The sequence below is a fragment of the Simochromis diagramma genome, unplaced genomic scaffold (assembly GCF_900408965.1).
Source record: "Simochromis diagramma unplaced genomic scaffold, fSimDia1.1 OVJJ01000159.1, whole genome shotgun sequence".
In the NCBI taxonomy this organism is placed as follows: domain Eukaryota; kingdom Metazoa; phylum Chordata; class Actinopteri; order Cichliformes; family Cichlidae; genus Simochromis; species Simochromis diagramma.
In genome coordinates, this window is record NW_024387197.1 from 709,426 (window position 1) to 732,879 (window position 23,454).

A 23,454-nucleotide genomic window follows, 5' to 3' on the forward strand; every position below is an offset into this window, starting at 1 on the left:
CACTCTTGTGGTAACCTTATCAGCCAAATCCTACTTTAACCACTCATGACAGGTAAAGTAAGTCAATAAATTTTAAAGGGTTGATAGAGTGTAACTCAATAAGAGAAAAGTCACTCAAAAGAAAAGAGCTCAGTTTTTGTTTTTGTTCTTTAAAAAGTAAATTTAAAGGAGCTTACTAAGTAAAAGTATTGTTTTTTTAATCTAATGAAATGGTTTTATAAACTTAAATAGAATAATATAATAAAAAAAGTGTCTTAAATTATAGAATAAAAGTAGACACAGTGACCATGAGATGATGTTAAAGTGGCTCTGTACACGCAGGTTGGAAAGCATTGTGAGCATTACTGATGTTATAAAGTATTACCCAAGCAGAATGTGGACAGTCAGCTTGATCAGAAAGCTCAGTGCTAAACAGCTGTGACCTGATTGGTGTATTCAGATGAGCTGGAATCAGTCAGCTCAGAGTCAGTTAAATGAGGCGGAGACTGACAGTAAAACAAGAAGTGACCTCAACGATGTGTTCAGAAAATCAGAGGCAGATAGAGAGAGGCGGGTGTGTGGGACCAGTGTAACCAGCGTACTCAGTGTAGTCCTCAGTGTGCACAGTGGTGTGTTGTGTAGTGTTTAACGGCGCGATGGATGGAGTGAGTGAGGATGACCTCTGTTGGCTCCAGCTGGATGACTTCAGGATGCTGCTCATCAAAACTATTGATCCTTCAAGAATCACCCCCTACCTCCGCCAGTGTCAGGTATGCTCTTGCTCCTGCCTCTTCTTCTTGCTACTCTCCTCTCTGCTCCTGTGGTTGTTGCTCCTCTTCCTTCCTTTCAGGTGGTGATAGGTTCATGTGTGGTCTACCTTATCAGGTAATCAGTGCTGAGGATGAAGAGCAGCTTTTCAATGACCCGGCGCTCGTCATCAGGAGGCGTAAAGTTGGTACGTTTTTTTTTTTGTTTTGTTTTTTTAAACATACCAGATTGAAGCCAGTACAAACCTTTCAGTTAGTCCAGAAAGGCCTCCACGTGAACCTCCTGATCCACAAGGAGGAAAAAAACCAAAAAAAACCCAAAAAAACACAGCAATGTTTAATTAATTCATCTGAAATGTGGGTTCATGTAACTGCTGGGGAGAAGTAAATACTTGAAAAATTTAGCTGAAAGCACACATCTTCACTGTTCATCCTTTATACTGTCTATGAGTAAGATGAGTCAGCAAAACACATTCATAAATTACAAAAGTCTCCTGGCGGAGAGGTCTAATTCAGGGACTTCCCATCAGCCTAGCTTACTTCTATCAGTAAAGCTGTATGAGACAAGATCAGAAATGTCTTAGAAACAAGACAAAGAGAGTTCTCACTCAGTGGCTGCTGCGTGTGGTCAGAATGGTCTAAAATACTAGGAAGTTGTAACAGTGTGGTTCCTCTACACCTTGGCAGGGTGTTGTTTACGTTAGTTGGCAAACCCACTTCCAGAGTTTTTCTGTTAAAAGAAACTGTAAGCATTTACTTAATCGGTTAGGTCATCATGAACAAAAATTAATTACAAAAAACAACCAAAAAGAAAACAACAGAGTGCGCATAACCTCACCAAATATAGATATTCATGGTGACATCTGAGTCACAGAGGTCAGACCATACTCACTTAGATTATGCCCCGTTCATGTTTAAAGAAGTGTTTGGTTGCTGTTGTTGTTCTTATACATGTCAACGTGGCCAAAATGGTCGCAGTGACTCGCTGACCCTTGGTGTCCCTATATAGATAGCACCATTATATATCAGCGTAATGAGTCTTGCATCCGCTGACCTTTGTTGTAACCTTTAATCTGTAGGAGCCCTACTGGACATTTTGCAGCGAACGGGAGTCAAAGGTTACACAGCTTTCCTGGAGAGTCTGGAACTGGATTATCCTCAACTGTATAGCCGGATCACTGGGAAGGAACCCAACAAGACCTTCAGCATCCTGATTGGTCTGTCTTCCTGACTGTTTGCCTGTTCAGATATTTTCATGTACTGATTATAAATTGATTCTGATCAGCTGTGTATTGCGTGTTCAGACACTGCAGGAGAATCGGGTCTCACTCAGTTCTTGATGTCGGAGCTCAGCCGCCTGCAGAGGGCACTGCAGGATGAGCGGAGGCGCCGCCAGCAGGCCTGCTCTGCTGCCAAGGATCAGGTTGGTTCAGCCACACGGTTACTGAGGAACAGAGCGAGATGGAAATTACACAAAAAACGTAATGTTCAATCGCTGTGTTCTCTCTTGCGCTTGTCTTCAGGAGGTGTGGTCTCGCCAGCAGCAGCTGAAAGACCGTGAGCTGAAGAAGCTGACTGAGCGCGTGCAGAAGGTGCGAGATGAACGGGAGCGGCTGAGTGAGGAGGTCAAGCAGCTCAGAGATCACAACTACAGTCTGATGGCTGACATCAACAGTCTGAACCAGGAGAAGAGCAACGCCCTGCTGGCCAACAGAGATCTGCAGATAGAGGTCAGCTAACGTGTGTCCATCTGACATGCTGCTGACCCGTACAGAGATAGAGCCTGACCTCTGACCTCTATGTGTGTAGGTAGAGCGCCTGAAACACACAGTGATGCGAGCAGAAAACCAGACTCGACTGCTGAGGCGACGAACACTGAGACCACTCCAGGAGGTACTGGATATCTAACACACACCAGCACCCTTTTACCTTTTATCTGACCCTCACTACAGCTATGTATGAATTATTCAGCTTTGACTGTTGAGTGTTTTTAGTTTGAGCTCATGCCTGCAGGTTACATTACATAACTACAGCCACATGAAAGAGGAAGATTTCACATGGCTTTGCAGTCCTGTGAAAAGCTAAGAAAATATTAAAATTCATGACCATACAATGAGAAAAAAAGACTGAATATGAATGCTTGTTTGGAAGGGTTGCCACGAGAAAGCATGGCAGCACAGCTTAGGTTTCCAAGGTTGCATGTGAAGAAACCACAACCACATCCTGTGGATAGAAACAACCAAAGTGGAGATGTTCGGCCGTAGCACACTGAGCAATGTTTGGTGAAGACCAAAACTTTCACATGACTGTTTCTGCTGCTTTGCCTAGAATCTGCTTTTCACTACAATTTTGTTGCACTGGACTTGGTTTTAAAGGCAATTTTCACAGCTACGCTTTAACAAACAATTCAAACACCTTTCATATGTTATCCCACATGAACTGATTAGTAGTGAAAAGTATTTCGCACACATCTTATCCCAGACTACACTTCAGTTCTTTTTGCTTAAAAACTGTTTAAAGGTTAAAAAACACCACTTAGATTAACGTGTTAACTTGTGTATTTCAGAGCAAGAGTCTAGCTTTGCCCACTGAGACCTTTTTCCACCCGGATAAACTGGAGGAGCTGAAAGAGGAGAAACAGGAGGAGAAAAAGCAGGAGAAGAAGGAGGAGGCACCAAAGCAGCAGGAGAAGCAGGAGAGCAAAGCTCCTATGATGAACCTCCTCTCCACTGTGTTCAGACTGAGGAGAGAACTCCACAAAACAGAGGAGCAGAGAGCCAGGGTGAGGAGCACCGGTAGTTTCAAACAAGACTATAGCACATGGCTAACAGAATGCAAAGCAGCTCCCTTTAAGCAAATAAATATGATGCATTCAGGGAAATTTAAATTGTAGAATGTATCACATGTAATATTAGCATTTTGGCTGATTCCATTTAGTTTTCTGGGACCCTTAAGTGACCATATTTGGATTAGAGGGTGGAGTGTGGTCATGAGCTGTGGGTAGTGACCGAAAGAACGAGATCGCGAATACAAGCGGCGGAAATGGGCTTCCTCTGAAGAGTGGCTGGCCTCTCCCTTAGAGAGGATGAGAAGTTCGGCCATTCGGGAGGGGCTCAGAGTAGACTTGCTGCTCCTCCACATCAAAATGAGCCAGTTGAGGTGGTTCGGGCATTTGACAAGGATGCCCCCTGGGCGCCTCCTGTGCGAGGTTTTCCGAGCATGTCCCACTGGGAGGAGGCCCCAGGGCATGATCCTGATGTTATATTTAAACAACTTCAGTGGCTTTTAAACGTTTCAAGATAAGTGTAATCTCTGAGATGTTCCTTGTGATGAATCATTACTTTTGTCATATTTTCAGCGATATGTGGTTTTAGGTTGAGTTTAGTTAGTAGTGAATGTGCACCATGGTGTTTCTGAGCAGCAGCATTGCTCATGCCACAGTAAAAGGATGTTTTATTGGAGCAAAGAGTAGCAGGAAATCCACATGCATGCTTCTATTTGATGTGAATCCCTCGAGTGTGTCATGTGTCAGCTATCAAGTGCAACTGCTGGAGGCTGTATGTGTGTGTATGAATCTCATTCTTGGTTTTGCAAGCCTGAATGTGTTTGTTTTCAGAGTTTGGAGGAGAAAGAGGAACTGGAACTGCGCTGTGCTCAGCTGAAAGGAGATGCCAAGATCTACCGTCAACAAAACAAGCAAACCCTGAGACAGCTGGAAGAGGTGATCAGGGAGAGAGAAAAGGTGAGGAGCCTGAGAAGGAGAAGGGATAAGAACGGGAGGTGGGGCAGAATGTTGGTGGGTGTTAACTCTGGTCGGTTCTTCAGGCGCTGTCATCGCAGTCAGAGAAGCATGAGGAGGCACGGGTACTCCTGCAGGAGAAAGACCAGTACAGGGAGCAGGTCAGAAAGCTGACTGAGCAAATGGACAGGCTGGAGCTTCTGCTGCTGAGGTCACAGGGGGAGGAGCTACAGCTGAGGACACGCCTCCGCAGAATCACTTCCAACTCTCATCAGGTGAGGAGCAGCTGGAGGAGCTGGAGGAGGAGGGATTTTATGAAGCAGAAGTATTGATGAGGTAATAACACCGGCTTCTGTCCTCAGTGTGAAAGGAGTGTGAGCAGCGAGGAAGAGGAGGAGCCTCCAAAGAGCACTGCTAAAGGTCAGTCATGTCATGTGATGAGATGACACGGGGTAATGTGAGGTGATGTCACGTGCAGTGGTTTTGTGTGAACAGGCAGCAGTGAGGAGGTTCGCAGCGGGACGTCGGGGGAGAACGACGAGGCTCAGCGGCAGCAGAATGACTCTTCAGGAGAAATCGTCGAGCCTGGCTTCAAATCCAGTAATACTGTATCATGGGTAATTTCTATGTGCCTTATTCACACTGCTAATTTAACTCATGGTGTTTGGAAGAGACTTCAAAGCCTGTCTGTTCGTCTACAGGAGGAGGAGCAAGCAGAAGTCTGTTTTAGAGGTCGTTCAAACTTTGTTTACCGCAGGTTAGTACTGGCTTTTTAAAACTTTATTTCTATACATCTGTACATGCATACAGTGTGAGTATGACTGTGTTCTTATTTCCAACAGGAAGCGAGCCCTCAGGTCAAAGCTCAACAGTACAGACTATATAGCCTGTAACCTCGACGACAGCAGCGACATCACCGACTCTGACTGATGTGACGCCATGAATGTATTTAACGTTAAATGCATGGCATATTTTTACCAACCTGCAGCTCAAAGTGCTCCACATGGCAACACCAAAACAACTCTAAGAAGCAGCATTTAAGTTTTACTTCAGACAAATGAAGACAACATATAGCTGTTTATGTTTAATACAAGAATTTCTAATAGGACTTAAAGAAAAGAAATGTAAACTTAATAGCAACAATACATCACAACTGTCAACCTAAAAACTGAAGGCCAGATTTACTGAAGGATGCAAGATTGTGTGATGCTGCATTTGCAAAAGTGCAGAGATGGGAGAGGAAATTCTACATCTCACTTGTTAACATCGCTCATTTAAAAACTAGATCCAGCCAGTTTATTTCAGTAATGAGAAATGAACCAAGAGCAGCACAACCTATTGAGTCAAAAGGAGCCGAACTGATGAATCTGATGAGGGTTTTGCGCTGCTGCAGACCGTTAGAAAATCTGGCCCTAAGGGGAGTTGACAGAGGAAGCAGTATGTAGAAATTTTGTAGCAGACGATTGGTCACGAGTAGACGTTCCAGCTTCAAGCTGCTTAGGTACGTCGCTGAGGTATTTACCACCCTTTCATTTGTGAATTAGCAGCATCTTTGGATTCACCGGCAGTCATTTAAAACGCTCAGCTTGAAGTTGAGAAAAGTTTAACTCAGACCCGCCCACTGCGCATTGCCAAAGGTTATTTCATCTTGACATAACTTAATTCCATTGACTTTCTATTATCCCTGGTGGTCATGTCACTTCTAGACACTTTTCTGGATTCCCCTTATAACTATAATATATGTATTAATATTTCACATTAAACGCGTGAAATTTTCCTTTAAAATCATTGACAGAGATCATAATTGTGATATAACGAGGTGGGATATTCCACAGTTAAGGCGTATCAAAACAGAAGGTGCTTTCACCTGGTGTAGAAGATGGATGCACCCAATGAGACATCACTTCTAGGTTGGTGAAGCCTTCAACTGAGCATTTTGATGAAAAAAAACCCACAAAAACAAATGCCACGTGCTCATTGGCTGACAACTTGTGATTTTCTTATTGATTTTTACACAACTGGAAGTCTTTTTGCAACCAGAGAAGTCGCCCCCTCCTGGCCATTAGAAATAATTCAGGCACTTTCATGAAGATTTGTCCAACTTTAACATACAGTCTATGGAATGGACGCATTTATTGCTTTTCCCATAGTTGGCAATTCCACAAGAAATGACTCTTACTGATGCTAAAAACTTTGTTCCTAACAAAATTGTTGTGTCCAAAGTTGAAACCACTGCTGCTGGTGACTATGGGAAGGGCAAATGCAGCTTACAGATTCTGTCTGCCATGATTTTCACCAAGTCAGAATTGGCTCTGCACTGGCACTGTTTCTGGTAGCACACTAGTTAAACTAGTGTCTATGATGTATGTAGTTATGTGATCAGTGAGAAGAGCGATGAGAAGATGCGGTATGTTGGGTTGATGCAGAGATGTACAGTTGTACATCATATGGTTTCTAGTTATTTTAAATAATCTTTCCAAGTTAAAACATGAAAGCTTTAACTTTACATGCCATTGCTCTCTGCGATACGATCCCAAAGACAAAAAGAACTCTCCGCCTGTTAAATAAGATTTCAACTCAGGAAAAGCACAGAAAGACCAGACCATGACCAAATAGTGGATCCAAATCTGCTCAGATTTCTAAAAATTGACAGAGCTTTCAGTTTCCAATTGAATCTGAAGTTGGCTTTTTCTTCACCTAGAAGTTAATTTTTTCACTGTAACATTTCATGCTCTGAAATCAGGAAACTTGCAGTGTTTGTCGAAATGATTTGTTTTGTTCAATACAAAAAGTGCTACCTGGAAGCCGCAGATTCCAGACTCTGATACTTCATTTAGACTTTGCTACATATTAATTGGATTGTTATTATAAATAATGAAGCGATGCTTAGTATACAGTATTTACTTTGTATAAGTAGGCTTGACATCAGCGGCTGTGAACCTGGAGGCTGCTGTTTTTGTTCTTGTTTCTTTCACTAGCTTTAGGGAGAGATCCTGGTTTAAAATATAATGATTTGAAATTGAAACTGGTCTCACTTTACTATTTTGATGAATGTTGCTGGACACCAAAATCATTATGTCTGCAGAATGCAGTTAGCGTGTCTTATCTGCTATGATTGAATACATAATGCAACATAAATGCTATAAAATTATAATTGATATCATTACCATTATTTTAAACACAAATTATTGACATTATAAAACCAATTAAAACTTTACTAATGGCTTTTAAAAATTCTTAATTAAAAATTACAATTAACTTTGAATAATTAGGTACTCAAGGTAAATTAAATAGATAGTTATTATTTATTAACAATGTTTATTTTTCTTTTTTCTTGTCTGAATGTCACTTTCCATGGCATTCAAACACTCCAATAACCCATATTTTTTATTGATGACTTTTGTTGCAGTGTACATAATCTGATTTTTCTTCTTTACTTCTGTCTATATGTAATGTACAGTGTGGCTTGTCTTTATTATGAACATGATAAAAGTTTAAAATAATGACAGTGATGTGTAGAAGTAATGCCTGCGAGCCAAAGTTCTGGATTATGTTTTCAGCTTCCTTTTTTCTTTTTCTTTTTTTGGCTTCCATCACAAACTGATGTCAGCTTGTCACAAATTTATTTATATAGTCACCTGCAGCAGGTACAGAATGCCTACAAACTACAGACAGTACAGATCACCAGCACAGGCGTTGCTCTTCAGGAGGCCTCCAGAAGCCGTTGAAACAGGGAGGCTCAGTCTTTTTTGAGAAGGAAGAACTTAAATAAAATTAAACAAAAAAAAGATGATCTTGTAGTGGAAACCCAGAATAAAAACATTGAGCCAAGCATGAGCAGAACAGGCAACCAAAATAATCTGATTTCATTTTTGTGAAGTTGTGAAGTGTTGTTGATGTTAAATTATTAGAATCAGGATATAACTTTGTTTTGTTTTGCCCAGAGCCCTGCGACAGACTGGCGACCTGTCCAGGGTGTACCCCGCCTTTCGCCCTATGACAGCTGGGATAGGCTCCAGCGCCCCCCGCGACCCTGAAAAGGATAAGCGGAAGCGAATGGATGGATGGATGGATGTTTTGCCCAGAAGAACATATTGGATTTTTGTCTTTTTTCAGTATTTAATCAATCAAGAAGATTTATTTTTCTATTTAATTAGCAGCAAATGTTCAATAAAGCACAGTTAATCACTGAGGGAGAGAATATGATCAGCTCTTGCACTGATTTTTCAGTTTTCTTCTATCGCTGATGAATTTTCAGATTTTGACAGATGATCCAATATATTCTTCAGAGCTCCTGATCTCTCCTGATAGAGTGAATCTCCTCCACCTCAGGATATCTGACAGTAAGGCTCCTGCTCCGCTTTAAAGCTCCTAATTTTAACAGGAGTCTGTATGACTCGCTTCTGGAGCCAGCCTCAAGAGGTCAGCGGAGGTGTTTTCTTCACAATTCCATGGAGAGGTGGTGTGGAGGGTCAGAGGATCTTTTGTTTTTCACTCTCTGGTTTTGGAGACCAGCAAAGTTTACTCTCCAGCTTTTTATGTTCACTTTCAGCTACATTTTGGAACAGTAATAACCACAACATTTCAGCTACAGTAGGTTTGCTTTCTAGCAATTTTCAAATAATTTACATAAATGTGAAAAAAATGAAATACAGAACTGATGAGAGACACAGTCTGAAGAAAAGGTCAACTGGAGCTGAACTCTTTGAGGAACCTCAGACTGGATGTTAGGACTTTTGTTTTTGATTGTTTTACTGCAGTTTGAGGAACCATCTCGACACATGGACGAGGTCTCGTGCTTCCGTTTATGACAATGTTTATTTAAAGGGACAGTTGGCCCAAATAACTAAAGCTGTGTTTTTCTCGGTCTATCGCTTTGGTTGTCCATACTGGTTTTAGGTGCTTCGGTGCTACTTGCGTTTTACCTTCTTTTTATTCCTTCACACCAGGAAAGTGGTAAAAATGTAAGAAAAGTTTGATTTCTTGGAACTGCAAACAGAATGCACATTTTTCCCGTTGACTCTGAACGCCACACAGCTTTCGTCCAAGTTACATTGTCATGGTGACGGGAAAAACGCTCAGCCCGAGCAGGTACATGGTTTAGTGTATGTGACAACAGAAAGAAAGGTTATTAAACAGTGTTACTGTCAGCCTGGACTGAAGATTGCAGCAAGCCTCATCGTCATGTGTGAGAGCACCGCGGTTCCGAGCGGGGAAGTTTACCGGCAGCTGTTCGACGCTCAGGTGGGTTTGAGGTCACACTTTACCTGAACGCCGCAACAAAGAGATTTCATTTTCATTTATTTATTTATAAAGCACATTTAAAAACAACAGGGAGTTGACCAAAGTGCTGTACAAAATAACAATTAAACAATGACATTAACAACAACAACAACAGGTAAGAAAATTAAAAGAAAATTAGGATAAAATAATTGGTAACTCTCATACAGTTTCGAAAGCCAGAGTAAAAAAAAAATGTTTTAAGATGCGATTTAAAAAGAGTAACAGTTGGGGCCTTTCTAATGTGGAGAGGTAGATCATTCCACATTTTCGGTGCCACAATCGGTGCCCGATCTCCTCTATGACCCATCCTAGACTTATGTAAGGTAAGGAGCAGGTGATGGCTTGATCGAAGGGCACTAGATCAATCAATCAATCAATCAATCAATCAATCAATCAATCAATCTTTATTTATAAAGCACTTTTCATACAAAAAAAATGTAGCACAAAGTGCTTTACATAGTTAAAAGCAGCCCACCCCACCCTCCAACTCACTCCCCACACTCTCATTAACATAAATGATGTGAATACACACATATCCCCCCCCCCCCCCCCCCCCCCCCCACACACACACACACACACGCGCGCGCGCGCACACTTAAAGAGTAAAAATTGGGCTGGGCTCGCATGAGCCAAGTGAGGAAACACTATAACAGGGAGCCGTCTGCACCGGGAGCCGGTCACAGACCGCAGCCTCCAGGCTGGGCACACAGCAGGAGGGAGGCCAAGGAGCCCCCCAGCCAGGCTGAGAGGACCCCCAGAAACCCAGCAGCCACAGTCGATCACAGCCCCGGTGCAGAGAGCGCCCTCTGAGGAAACACTGGAGATATGACACAATAGGATATATACAGGGTAAAATGATAAAATAAATAAGAACAGGATACAATATAATATAATATAAATAGAGTAAGAAGATTAAAAAATGAATAAGAATAAAATCAATAAATATTAGGTAAAGTCTAAATTAATAATAGAATAACAGGATAGAATAAATAAGCATAAAATAAATAAACGTTAAGTAAAAGCTAAATTAAAAAGGTCGGTCTTGAGCCTGTTCTTAAAAACATGTACGTTCTCTGCGGCCCTGAGCTCCTCCGGCAGGCTGTTCCACAGACGAGGACCATACCACTGAAAAGCTGCCTCTCCGTGAGTATGTGTCCTGACTTTAGGGACAATTAAAAGGCCAGTACCAGAGGACCTCAGGGTCCGCGAGGGTTCGTATGGTAAAAGCAGATCTGAGAGATAAGAAGGCCCAAGACCATTAAGACATTTAAAAACCAATAAAAGAACTTTAAAATCGATCCTGAAACACACGGGGAGCCAATGCAGCGATTCTAAAACCGGTGTAATGTGGGCCCGCCCTCTGGTCTTCGTCAGCACACGAGCTGACGCAGCTTTATGCGCCATTAGAGGGCGTATAAAGCTGCAATGGGTCAGACAAAAAGTCCGGTGCCTGGCCATTTAGCACTTTATAAGTCGAAAGTAAGATTTTGAATTTAATTCTAAAACGTACTGGAAGCCAATGAAGGGAAGCAAGCACCGGAGTAATATGTTGGTGTTTCTTCACACGAGTCAAAAGGCGAGCTGCAGCATTCTGTACAAGTTGGAGCCGGGCCAAGCTGGACTGACTGACACCCACATATAGTGAATTGCAGTAATCCAGTTGAGATAAAACAAACGCATGAATTGCTCGTTCCAAGTTTCTAAAGGATAAAAAAGATATCACTTTGGATCGGAGCCTTAATTTAAAAAAAGGACCGCTGGACAACTGAATTAATTTGTTTCTTGAATGTGCTATCCAAGAAAACCCCCAGGTTTTTTACATGCGTTTTAACAGCACATGTTAGGTTACATAATTCCAAATCTGGGGCATTGAAATTACAGCTTGGTCCAAAAATAATTACCTCAGTTTTATCCTCGTTGAAGGTAAGAAAATTTGAGGCCATCCAGGTTTTCTTTCTTCATCATATCTTTATTTACTTTTTCCTTTATACAAAAAAAAAAGAAAAAAGAAAAAGAAAAAAGAAAAAAAAAAGACAAAAACAATTACCACAACAACAACAGAGAAAAAACAAACAAAAAACAAACAAACACAAGAGACATGTAAACGAAAAACTAATACAGTATATATAATTTGGTCTACCAGTCATTTACACATTTGTCCTGACAAACTCAACCCGCCATTGGAGTGGGGCTGCCCCTCTCACTATGGTTTTCTTCAGATCATCAGGTAAGTAATCCAATAGCGGGCGCCATATATCCAAAAAAATATCTTCACTGGCACTTAATTTGCACTCAGTCTTTCCATTGGTAAAACTCTAAAGATTTCTTTATATCACTGAGTTATTGTTGGTGGTTTTTCATTAATCCAATTGAAAAGAATACATTTTCTTTCCAAAAACAATAATTTACATAATAGTATATATTTGTTTTTATCTGGAAATTTGTTCAGAATTGGCAGCCCCAATAAATACTGAGCTGGATCTTTTTGTATTCTGCTTTTAAATATACCTTTTAACTCTTTTATTACACAGAGACAGAATTTTGAGATTTTTGAGCAAGTCCAAAGACAGTGCAAGTAGGACCCCGCCGCAGATTTACATTTAATACATTGTGCAGACCTGCTCGGATCAATTTTATTCAGAAAAATAGGCGTTCTATACTGTCTATGTAAAATTTTATATTGGGTTTCTTTAAATCTGTTACTAAGAAATAAAGAATGCACATATTGTATGCACTCACTCCAGGCATGATCATCACAATGACACTGGAGGTCACCCTCCCAACTCCTAATCAGTTTTCCAATATTATGTTTGTTATAACCTTCCAGTGTATTGTAAAACTGTCTTATAGTACTATTATTTGCATTTAAGTGTAAAAAGAAATTTTCCATGGGTCCTAGTTGCATTGTATTGTGCAAAGTATCAAAACTTGAAGTAATTAGGTGACGAGCCTGTAAAAATGCAAAAAAATCCATTTGATGTATTCCATATTTCTTTTGGACCTGCTCAAAAGACATACAGACATTCCCATCAAACAGATCACCCACCACACGTATTCCTGCACCAAACCATCTCTGAAATATTACACTTTTCATTCCCGGTGTAAAGTGCCGATTATTTATAAAAGGTGTTAGATAACTTAAACCATCCAGGTTTTAACTTTGTCAAGACATTTGACTAGCGATTCCATGGGCGTGGAGGTGTTTCTATTAAACCGAAGATAAATCTGGGTGTCGTCAGCATATGAGTGAAAGCAGATGTTATGCTTCCTAAAGATTAGGCCTAGGGGCAACATATAGATTGAAAAAAGAATTGGGCCTAATACGGAACCCTGCGGGGCACCACAAGTAAAAGGAGCTGGGGAAGAAATAAAATCATCAAGGGTCACGGAAAAAGTCCTCTCGGAGAGGTACGACCTAAACCATTCCAAGGGGATACCTTTGATACCACATTGCTCCAAACGGGAGATCAGAATGCTGTGGTCAACAGTATCAAAGGCTGCAGTTAAGTCTAGGAGCAGGAGCACAGCTGGGTCTCCTGAGTCAGTGATTAATAAAATATCATTAAGTATTTTTAGGAGGGCAGTTTCTGTGCCGTGGTGGGTTTTGAAGCCCGACTGGAACTTCTCAAAAATATTATGACTATTTAGAAAGGTTTGTAGATCAGCTGTTAGAAAAGGCCGGGTCAAAACTAAGTGGTCAGGAAACCGATCAAAAGTCTTTGATGTGTGCACCAGAGGTCATGTTTAAGTTTCCTGAGTAGAAACACTTTTGTACTCCTACCAGCTGTTGTCCGCAGATAAATCCTTTGTCATATCAAGACATCTTGGTTCCAAGTTCGTCACTGCAGGCAAATCACAGATTGAAGATTTAAACAGCAGGTGGTGATAGAGGACCCAAGCGTCACTGACATGTCAGAGATAGATGGGAAATCCTGCAGTTTAAATAGTAAAAGTATAACCGTGTGAGTGACAGAGATGGGCAGTAACGCATTACTATAATCCGATTACTTTTTTCAAGTAACGAGTAAAGTAAGGGATTACTATTGCAAAAAAGGTAATTAGATTACCATTACTTTCCCGTAAGCACGCTGCGTTACTGCGTTACTAAAACCGCCTGAGTATCTCATGACAATGACATAAGCGAGTGCGACGTTCGTGGCAACAGCTGTGTGCAGATCAACAATGGATAATATATCAAGTGCGGGAGAGAGTATGCCCCCGTGCAGCGTTTAAAGCGTGGAAGTACTGACCTTACTTTGAGTTTGATTCCGTAAAAAGTGACAAAAACATTAGCGTCCGCTGTTCACTGCGTGGGACGAAAACTTCTTTTTACAGCGAAAAAACCCCTAAACTTCCGAGCAAGCACCGAGTACGCTGCCACAGAATGGGCAATTCACAGAGAAACTCGCGGATTCTTCCACTGACTGCTGCGGCACACCTGCACCAGGGCAAACCTCCGCCTGCCCCACTCCTGCTATACAGGTGAAAATAGAGCGACAGGATCGCTGTGTCTTTGATTTTATTTATTTTCTGCTGTGTTTTACTTACATCTATTTGAAAGACTGAGTGTAAACACAAAAACCTATTTTATTTTATGTGCTGCAATGTGAAGAAAATAAGTTTAAATGTTAAACAAATTTCTTCCAGTCAGAGAATGTTGCATATAATTAAATTTTTGCTTGATGCATAAAGTTAAAAGATTAAAACTAAGAAAACAAGTTTTAAAAAGAGACTTTTCCATTTGATTACATTTTACATGATGGATTATGCAGAAGGTAGAATTGGGCTGAAAGATCTATCGCTTTATCACCTATTCAGGTTGTAAATCATGTTTTTAAAAAGTAACTAGTAACTAAGTAACTAATTACTTTTGAAAATAAGTAATCACTGAATTAATGGGATTACTTTTTTGGGGGGAAGTAATCAGTAATTAGTTACTGATTACTTTTTTCAAGTAACTTGACCAACACTGGTGAATGATGCTGCAGAGCTCCAGCTGCCTGCCTGAACCAGATATGGAGGGAAGATTGAACTCACTCTTCCTTCCATATCTGGTTAAGTTTTACATTTTAAATATTATACATAAACTTGAAAAAGAAATTCTCATTAGCACAGAGCATTTGGGAGTCACCGAAGTACACATTTACAGCCATAGCAACACTAAACCATAAGGCTTGTTGCCGTTGCACATTGCACTTTGTTGATGATATAATTTGGGCTGTGGTGTTTGTTTGTTTTTGTCTCTCTGTGTACGGACAGACTGCAAATCAATTTCCCATTGGGGACAATAAAATTACCATTGACCATTGATAACTGCCCCATGAACTGCAGACTGCAAAAAGAAAAGATATGAACATAACAATTGAAGTGTGCTGCTTGCTGCATTAATTACTGATTTTGCATGCATGCATTGATTTGATGAGGGTTAAGCATGTTTTAGAAAAAGCTGACACTTTCATACTTTGAATCATGGAGCAGAGGTAAACAAACCTTACTGACTCCTTACCAGTAAGAAATCACAAACAGAGGCCTCAAGCAGTGGGATTTGATGCTGCAGTAGGAGCACTGTGAGCGCAGGAGGTGTGTACAGTCTGACTGTGCACACCTCCTGTGTTCATACAGAACCACTTCACTGTTTCCTTCCTTCTTCCTTGAAGAGTAAAACTGACAACGTGGGCTCACTGATCAGCAGAACTCAAGATGTCTGACGAGGGCTGACATGTTCTGTTGCAGCAGTGACTGAGCTGTTTCTTGTTCTCATGTGTTTCAGGCTCAGCTGTCCAGATCTCTTCTAGCCGGACGCAGAGACACCGGGACAAATTGTCTGTCTGCTGTGGACAGCAACACACACTGCAGCACAGCCAGCAGGTGGACAGAGACACACACCACTGTTACATATCTGTACTGCATCCACTCTCTCAAAACATGTTGTGTTTTTTCCTTTAGTAGAAGGCAGCAGGCGGAACACAATGATGATGATGATGATGTCATAGATGATGTCGGCAGACTTCCAGATGCCGTGGGTTAGTGGTGCTTTTACTTCTACAACAGACATGCAATACAACAGGGTCGTAGCTAAAGTGGGTCTGGGGTGCCACTCGCCCGAAACTGTGCTGTCAAGTCATGTGCAGTCATGGCTACATACAGGGTGGACAATGGATCTAGGTTTACTTGTGTTCACTTGTTGTTTTTACCTTTTTTAGAATGCATGGCGTCTCACTGCCCACCATTCCTTAACACAACCAAAGCTGAGCCCCCAGCAGGCCCAGGTTACTATTCACAGAGGGCAAAGCAATTTTTTGTAACATTTAAAAAAGCTTTTTACTACTATAAAGCTGGGATTTAATTGTTTTTGGACAGGAAGAGAGACTACAGAGTGGGGTTTTTGGCACTTGCTTGTTTCATTTTTCAGACCTGAATGTTTGCAGCTAGATCAGCTAATCTAACAGAAACATTAAGTTAAAATGTCAATGTTCACATCACAGTCAGAAGCTTCTCTCTTTATTTTAGTTGTTGATCATCCCAGCTCTGACATCATTGAACGTCTGACAGAGAAAAAAATTCAAAAACATCAAGAGGCTCTCAAACAGCTGGATTCAGACCTGAGCCAGCTGTCTCAGGTACAATGCATCCTAGTTACACTGCACCTGAAGGCAATACATGCTGTGGTGTCACAATACATACTCTGTGTGAAATTATTGGCCACTGTCTGTCATTGTGTCAGGTGTGTGAGACTCAGGTGAAGGCCATCAGTCAGGAGCTATTGTCCAGTCTGCAGGAGGTGGATCTCAGATTGGACACCCTGAAAGTCAGAATGAATCAGCTGGAAGATCTGGAAGATGTCAGTATGCAGGTACACATGACATAAAGTTTAGAAGATCAAATACAGTTTTAAACCTGCAGCCTGATGAAGCTTGTGATTTTTTTTAAAAATCGCCAAACCTTCAGAATAATTAGACTTGGTGTGGTTGGTGGAGTGTGAAAATAATATCTTATGGGCTGGAGAAATGTGATTGGTTTTGAGAGTGTTAATTTCATGTGTGTGCAGGAGATCCACGGTCTTTGGAAGGAGGTAGAGGAAGACGTGAAGCTGAAGAAGACCACTATCGTAGAACTTAACCTCAAACTGACTGAAACTGAAAAACAACGTACTGACCAGGTCAGACTGAGCGTCATTGACACTTTTAAAATTTTACCCAAAGAAACCATTTGACACCCACAGTCAGTGGTTGAACAATAGAGGGCAGTACTGTACAGTTGTGGTCAGAAGTATACTTAAAATCTTCATAATACATTTCTTTAAACGATTTTTTTCCTATGGTGGAATGACTATACAACAGCTTTGATGTCTTAAAAACAGAAATTGGGTCCACAAGTTTAAATTTGTTTTGGATTTTAACTAATCCAAACATAGACACAAGTATGGATACAAGCTTAAATATATACATAGACTCACTTAAGTCTTTTAATAAGTGCTGCTGAAGGTTCTACATTTACAGCCTTGTAAAGAAGTGGTTGATCTATGAATTGTACATTTACACAAGTTGGGAAGGTCTCTTGGAGTCATTGGAGCACATATTAAGATGATCAGTTCAAACAATTGTTCAGATGTGTCACGACTTTAACAAGGTCTGGAAGAAGACCCAAACTATCACCCTGAGACAAGAGGAAAATGATTTAAAACTGGGTTTTACATCTTCATGGTATAATAGAGTGCTGATCACGAAAGAAGGCCCTGCTCTTTAACAGACGCTTTTAATCTTGGCTGAAATTTGCAGCTGCTCATGTGGGGGAGCCAAATGTCCCCAAGAGAAAGGTTTTATGGTCAGAGACAAAGATTTAACTATTTGGCCACGATGGCATGATGAGTAGTAAAAGTGAGGCTTTCAATCCTAAGAACACTTTATCAGCTGTCATTGATGGTGGTGGTAGTTTGATTCTCTGGGGCTGGTTTGCCCTCAGTGGTACTGGTACACAAAGTGGATAGAATAATAGAACAGCCAGTGTGTATACTGCTGAGCAGCTGTGGAGAAAAACCAAACCAAAATTCAAACTTGTGCACCACTTCCTGTTTGTTTAAGACATTAAATGATGTACACGCTGTATAATCATTCTAGAAAAAGAGCAGTTCAGTCAATGTATTTTTCTTTTTCTCATAGATCAGAGCTATTATCAGGAAGTACTACCGTGTGTTGGAGCAGATCAGTTTCCTGCATCCATCTGACATCCACAGGCTGATCCACACTGAAGCTACAGTAAGTCACTGTGACCTCTCATCTGACCTCTAACCTACCTAAAATGATAAATTGCACTTCTATATCTCTGTTTGTCTCAGATGCTGAATCAGTCTCTGCTAGCAAACCGTCGCAGCATTGCCCGACTGCTGCTGCTCCTCCAGGAGGAAAATCTACATAAGGAGTCGATCCTTCGTCGGCACTGGGAGGACTGTCTGAGTCACTGGAGAAGGAAAAGAGTCCACAGAATTGTAGATCAGTTCAGGTGAGTGGAGCACCATGTTATACATTGATGTGAGTTAAAGAAGCCAGAAGCTTAAAAGATTCAGGATTAGCTTGTTCAACACTCTAATCCACTTTGTTCATTTTCCCAAAGTCAGAAGAGAATTAGATTGGAATTGCTGAATTTGGTAATCCAAAATAACTCCTCTTATGACTCTAGAGGTCATTAACTACAGAATATATCAATAATGGCAGGGCACGAAGATTCTCCTCAGCAAAGCAAGAATTCCTGTTAGGGGAGGACTGGGATTTAGACTACAGGCATTGTCACCAAAGCAACGAACACAAAAAAGAAGGGGTGGCAAAAAGTGGCTGACAATATTAAATTTAACTTATTATAAATACAGGGCAGTCTGGGTAATCAGATACTAGAACATTTTCCGTAATTTCATCATGAAGAAAACTGAGAGACTGTGAGACATTTCAGGGTTAAATGTTTAAATAACTATCTTTACACTGTCATCCATTCCATCCATTCATCCATCCATCCATTATATCCAGAGATATCATTTCTCCAGCGTGTCCTGAGTCTGCCCTGCAGCCTCTTTACAGTGGAATGTGCCCAGATCACTTCACCCATGTAGATTGGTTGGGCAAACTCCCACATAGCTCCTTAAGATGATAAAGAGTTGGTTGTATGTTCTGGGTCCAGGATGAAAACCACATTGTTCCTCCTGTATCAGAGAATTGACGAATGAATGAACTTTCCTTTCCAGTGCCCTGGCATAGACCTTTCTAGAGAGGCTGATGAGTATTATCCCCCCGTAGTTAGAGGACACTCTCCAGTCCCCCTTCTCAAAGATGGGAATCACAACCACAGTCTGCCGATCCATAGGCATGGCCCCAGATCTCCACGCAGTGTTGCAGGTGCATGTCAACCAAGACAGCCCTACAACATCCAAAGCCTTTAAGAACTAAAGGTGAACCTCACCACCGGACACTCTTCTTACAGCTCTGTCTGGAGGCCTGGCTACAGGGTTGGGCAACCCTACATGGTACACTGGTACCTTGATTTTCTTCTGTCCATAGGTGTCCATAGGTGTTGACTGAATCACTCTTTATTTGGCCACTCACCAAGGACCAATTTGCCTAACATTTGTCTAACAAGGACACTATCTCAAACTGACATTGAGGTAATGTCTGCAGCTTTAATTTTTTAACTCCCAGACCCTGGACAAGTTGGAGGGCTTTTATTTCCTAATATTTTTCTATATTTGTGGTCAGTTTCAGAACTGCTGTGACAGTCAGTCCTACAACTGAAAGATCAGGCATCACTCCAAATTGTATACCATGGTAAGTTTTTGAACTGGCTGATAATCAGTAGTATTTGTGTCGTAGAGGTCTCTGCAGCAGGAATGAGGATCAGCAGCTGGCCTCAGTTCAGCAGATAAAACTAACCCAGCAAGATCTGACTGAACGGCGCCGTGACATCATTAACAAGATCAGGTAAGATCAGGTAAAAATAAACAAACATAAATCATAATCTTTTCATTGCCTGGAGATCCAGTCAGTCCAGTTTCAGTGTAATTTCTTTTGTTTTCACCCCTTGTTCTTCTTGTCAAGTCACATATTCTCTTTGTGTTTCAGCTCTCTGGTCCCACCCACCTGCTCCAAAGCTTTGGTGTCTGATTGGTTTGACCAACTAACAGATGTCAATCAGCAAATTGGTAACTGTCCTCTGGAGTCACTACTACTGATACAGTATGAGTTTCACTTTACAAACTTAAATCACTATTTGAACAGCAGAAAACATCACTGTATCACCTTCATGAAGCAGCTATGTTACCAAGTCATCCAAATCATCTGTTATCCTGCTTGTGGTAAATTGGCAGAAGCACAAGTCTGAGTTATACTATGGTGATGATAAATGTAGGTTTGTATTTGTGTGTTCAGAGCATTTCCACACTGAGCTTCTCCATCAGCTGCGTTGCTGCTTTGAACAGACATGGCAGAATCGGCTGGCGGAGGTGGAGCGCTGTAAGGTAAACGCGTTTGGTTAGCTCTGATGTAGCAGCTTTCAAATACCTTTAGTTAATAGCTGACTGCTGTCTGCAGCTACATCACCGTAGCAATGATTACATTCCAGCATACAGGCCTGTAATTTTAACCTGTCATCCTACAGGAAGTGCTCTCATCTTTGGAATTGTCAGAAGAGGAAGTGAATGACATCATCAACTCACAGCTTCTCACAGTGATTGGAGCACAGCAGAGTCAGGATGAAGAGCAGCTGGCCGCTTTAGATGTCAGTCACGTAAACCTACCTCAGACTGTTTCTGTGCACTGTATCAGAGCATCCACGCGTTCATGCTTTCTGCTTGTCTGTCTGCAGGTGAGCAGTGACTCTGTGGCCCGTCATGCTTTCAGTCTAAGTAGGAGTGTATTTGTTGTCATGCGAGCAGCAGCATTGCTGTGGGAGACACATTGCCAAAGATTAGAGAGGAGAGATGAAAAACTACAACAAGACCTGAATGATCTCAGATGCTCACAGCAGCAGCACTTACAAGTGAGTTGCAATAAAACACAAGCAGGTAAGTCAAATAAAAACAACAAACACAATCAAGTAGTAAAAAAAAAGAATGCTTGGACACTGCTAGCATAATGGACAGGTTTTTGACGGGGCTCCCACACAAACGCAAAGCAGGAGATGAGGCATCGCTAAATATGTTTCCAAACCAACTTCCTTCCAAGCCAAAGACTAGAAAATATGGTGAAGCATATCTTCCCTTTGGCTTCACCTGCACAAGTGCCAAGGTAGGTCTCCCCTGCAGAATTGGTTTTCCCTGCGTCGGGAGCAGGCGCCGGACTCTCCAAATCACGGACAAACAGTATCCCACATTCTTGATTTTTAGTTCACAAACTTGTGATAACTAACTACTCCTGACATTTTGGAGATGTTAGCTCTTTATACAGTAAAGTTACAGTGGGATACAAATAATATCAGGCTGATCCTGCCATAATTTACTCCCCCTGTCCAAATCACGGACAAACAGTATCCCACAGTTGTTTATGTTTTTGAACCCATTTTGCACAGAGAGGCATTTTTTGAAAAATGTATTGATAGCAATGTTGAATATTATTACCCAGGAAAAAAACAACTACACGTAAAATAATTCCACCATGATGCCTCTGCCTTTCTAAATGGAGGGACAGTAACTGCGTGTGTATATGTAAGAGTGTAAAACCTGAAGATAGAAAGATTTACAGTATTTTCTCTCTATCTGCCATTCTGCAATTCATCTCATGTAAACAAAAAAAGTAAGCAAAAAAAGTTTGGGAACCACTGGTCTAATATAAGAATTTATTTGATGATCAGAAACATTTAATTGTGACAAATATGAAGAAAAAAACCTCTAAGAAATCAGGAAGCGGGCAAAGTTTTTAATAGCACCTTAAAGGATTTATGTTAACAAATTACATACAGGTAAGTCACCGTCACAGGTCGACGTGGTCTTCACACTTTTGCCCGAGAGAGAGCACGACAGGTTCCCTTTTCCAACATGCTTGCTCTTATTCTATCAGAAACGGAAGATGCAAATGGATGACCTGTTAGGAGGACTCCGTCAAGAGAGCAGTGAGGATGCTCTGAAGACGTCTCTGGACAAAACTATCGGTTACTTGCAGCAGATTAAGCACAGGTACTACAGGGTGCCAGCTAAGGCTAATCCCAAAGCAAAATCCAAATAAAAGTTCACTTTCTCTCCAATTTATTACAAATATTGAAATTCACAACATCCCCACCCAGTTTGTTAACATTTTGCCTTGGACCATAGCAGGGAAGCAATGTCTGTACAGTTCCCCAGGGAACAATCAATCACATCATGAAAACACAAAGCTTAGCTGACCAACTCTGATTATTTAACATGATCATTTGTCTGATTGGCCGGAGGCGAACACAGCCACAACTTTAACTGTAAAAAGGACAGAGGTTGTGTGGGCAGGAAGAAAGGTGAATTTGAATAAAAGGTCCTAATTTTCAGTGTGTGTGTGTGTGTGTGTGTGTGTGCAGTTGCAATCAATTTGTCATTGATCAATGGACCCTGTTGAATCTTCACCCGTCGTGCTGTTTGGAGGAGCTTGTCTCCTACAGCAGGAACCTCAGCTCCTTCTACCACCTGAGTCACACCTACCAACCGGTAACCATAGCAGACAGACCTCACTCACTACATGTAGCTGGTAACCACAGAAACACAATTACAGTGAAGCCTGAAATAGTTTGCATCGATCTGAACACATCTGACTTTTTCATCTCATTGTCCTCTAAAAAAGGTTATCATCAATTTAAGTCATGTCTCTTTTTTCTCAGAGTCCAGGGGATTTGGAAAAGCTTGTCCAACCATCTAGCGGCCGATCCAGCCCATACCTGGGTCTGTTCTTTCACACTCATGCTCAGATACTTAAACTGGTTTTATTTAGTATTGACATGTTTATTTGTTTGTGTAGAAACCAGCTGGCAGATTGAAAGTCCTGAAACTTCACACAGCTCTCAAAATTGGCTAATTGAGGTGACGCTAATTAATGATAAACAAACAATAATCAATTTCTGATTGATCCAGAAAATATCAATGGTTATGTGTGTGTGTGTGTGTGTGTGTGTGTGTGTGTGTGTGTGTGTGTGTGTGTGTGTGTGTGTGTGCGTGTGCATTTCAGGCAGGGTCCATCCTGAAGGAGATCTGTGATTTCAGCAGCTCTGTCACCTTTACCTCATCAAAAGATGTGGTCTGCTCAGCTCCTGTCTTCAGATGTTCCACTCCCAACCTGCCAGTCAACCTGGAGTGGGAGACACACCTGAGCTTATTTCCTGTGGACCTCCTCCTGGACTCACTGAGCAGGTACTCACGCACGCATGCTTGTATTTCCACTCTTGTAAGGACTCTCAGTTGAAAGATCGCCACCTCAAAGGCTGACTGTCTGTGTGTCAAGGTCCCGGACTCTGTTCTTGAACCACCTGGAGCAGCATTTCCACAATGTGCTCAGTTTAGCGGTTTCAATGATGAGAGACAGGAAGGAGGCGGTGCGCTCAGAGCAGGAGCTCCAACTCCAGCAGCTGAGCCCCCGACATATCAAGACCCATATATACGAGCCCCGCATGGGTAACAGACACACACAAACAATGCACAAATGTTGGTGAAAGTTAGTCAAAGGTTACAGAATTTGCTGTAACACATGGTAG

General features: G+C 41.5%; 2 protein-coding genes across 4 annotated transcripts in view; both read left to right on the plus strand.

The window, feature by feature from the left end:
* The first annotated feature begins 510 nt into the window (after window positions 1-510).
* card9 (caspase recruitment domain family, member 9) lies at window positions 511-7,991 on the plus strand. Its single transcript, XM_040050164.1, has 13 exons — window positions 511-749; window positions 865-934; window positions 1,826-1,963; window positions 2,051-2,169; window positions 2,270-2,476; window positions 2,556-2,639; window positions 3,313-3,528; window positions 4,363-4,488; window positions 4,572-4,760; window positions 4,848-4,905; window positions 4,981-5,102; window positions 5,187-5,242; window positions 5,328-7,991. The coding sequence occupies exons 1-13, from the start codon at window positions 636-638 to the stop codon at window positions 5,413-5,415; spliced, it is 1,587 nt and encodes a 528-aa protein (XP_039906098.1). The 5' UTR covers window positions 511-635; the 3' UTR covers window positions 5,416-7,991.
* Window positions 7,992-8,564: 573 nt separating this feature from the next.
* The window catches only part of ccdc180 (coiled-coil domain containing 180), a 28,399-nt gene continuing 13,509 nt past the window's right edge, over window positions 8,565-23,454 (plus strand). Inside the window, exons 1-19 of one of the 3 annotated variants that reach the window (XM_040050144.1) lie at window positions 8,565-9,729; window positions 15,539-15,636; window positions 15,715-15,791; window positions 16,279-16,388; window positions 16,493-16,621; window positions 16,817-16,927; window positions 17,928-18,023; window positions 18,104-18,267; window positions 19,623-19,730; window positions 19,872-19,951; window positions 20,178-20,266; window positions 20,407-20,526; window positions 20,614-20,787; window positions 21,804-21,919; window positions 22,291-22,417; window positions 22,588-22,648; window positions 22,725-22,786; window positions 22,932-23,113; window positions 23,205-23,374. In XM_040050144.1, the coding sequence (XP_039906078.1) occupies window positions 9,670-9,729; window positions 15,539-15,636; window positions 15,715-15,791; window positions 16,279-16,388; window positions 16,493-16,621; window positions 16,817-16,927; window positions 17,928-18,023; window positions 18,104-18,267; window positions 19,623-19,730; window positions 19,872-19,951; window positions 20,178-20,266; window positions 20,407-20,526; window positions 20,614-20,787; window positions 21,804-21,919; window positions 22,291-22,417; window positions 22,588-22,648; window positions 22,725-22,786; window positions 22,932-23,113; window positions 23,205-23,374 (2,134 nt within the window). In that variant the 5' untranslated portion in view covers window positions 8,565-9,669. The remainder of the gene's footprint in view (window positions 9,730-15,538; window positions 15,637-15,714; window positions 15,792-16,278; window positions 16,389-16,492; window positions 16,622-16,816; window positions 16,928-17,927; window positions 18,024-18,103; window positions 18,268-19,622; window positions 19,731-19,871; window positions 19,952-20,177; window positions 20,267-20,406; window positions 20,527-20,613; window positions 20,788-21,803; window positions 21,920-22,290; window positions 22,418-22,587; window positions 22,649-22,724; window positions 22,787-22,931; window positions 23,114-23,204; window positions 23,375-23,454) is intronic. The other 2 variants (XM_040050146.1, XM_040050145.1) reach the window with 2 other exon arrangements.

Coding starts and splice junctions, on each gene's coding strand:
- card9 (XM_040050164.1), top strand. CDS start 636: ATGGATGGAGTGAGTGAGGATGACCTCTGTTGGCTCCAGCTGGATGAC. Junction 2,477..2,555: donor ACAGAGATCTGCAGATAGAG/GTCAGCTAACGT, acceptor CTATGTGTGTAG/GTAGAGCGCCTGAAACACAC. Junction 5,243..5,327: donor TCAAACTTTGTTTACCGCAG/GTTAGTACTGGC, acceptor TATTTCCAACAG/GAAGCGAGCCCTCAGGTCAA.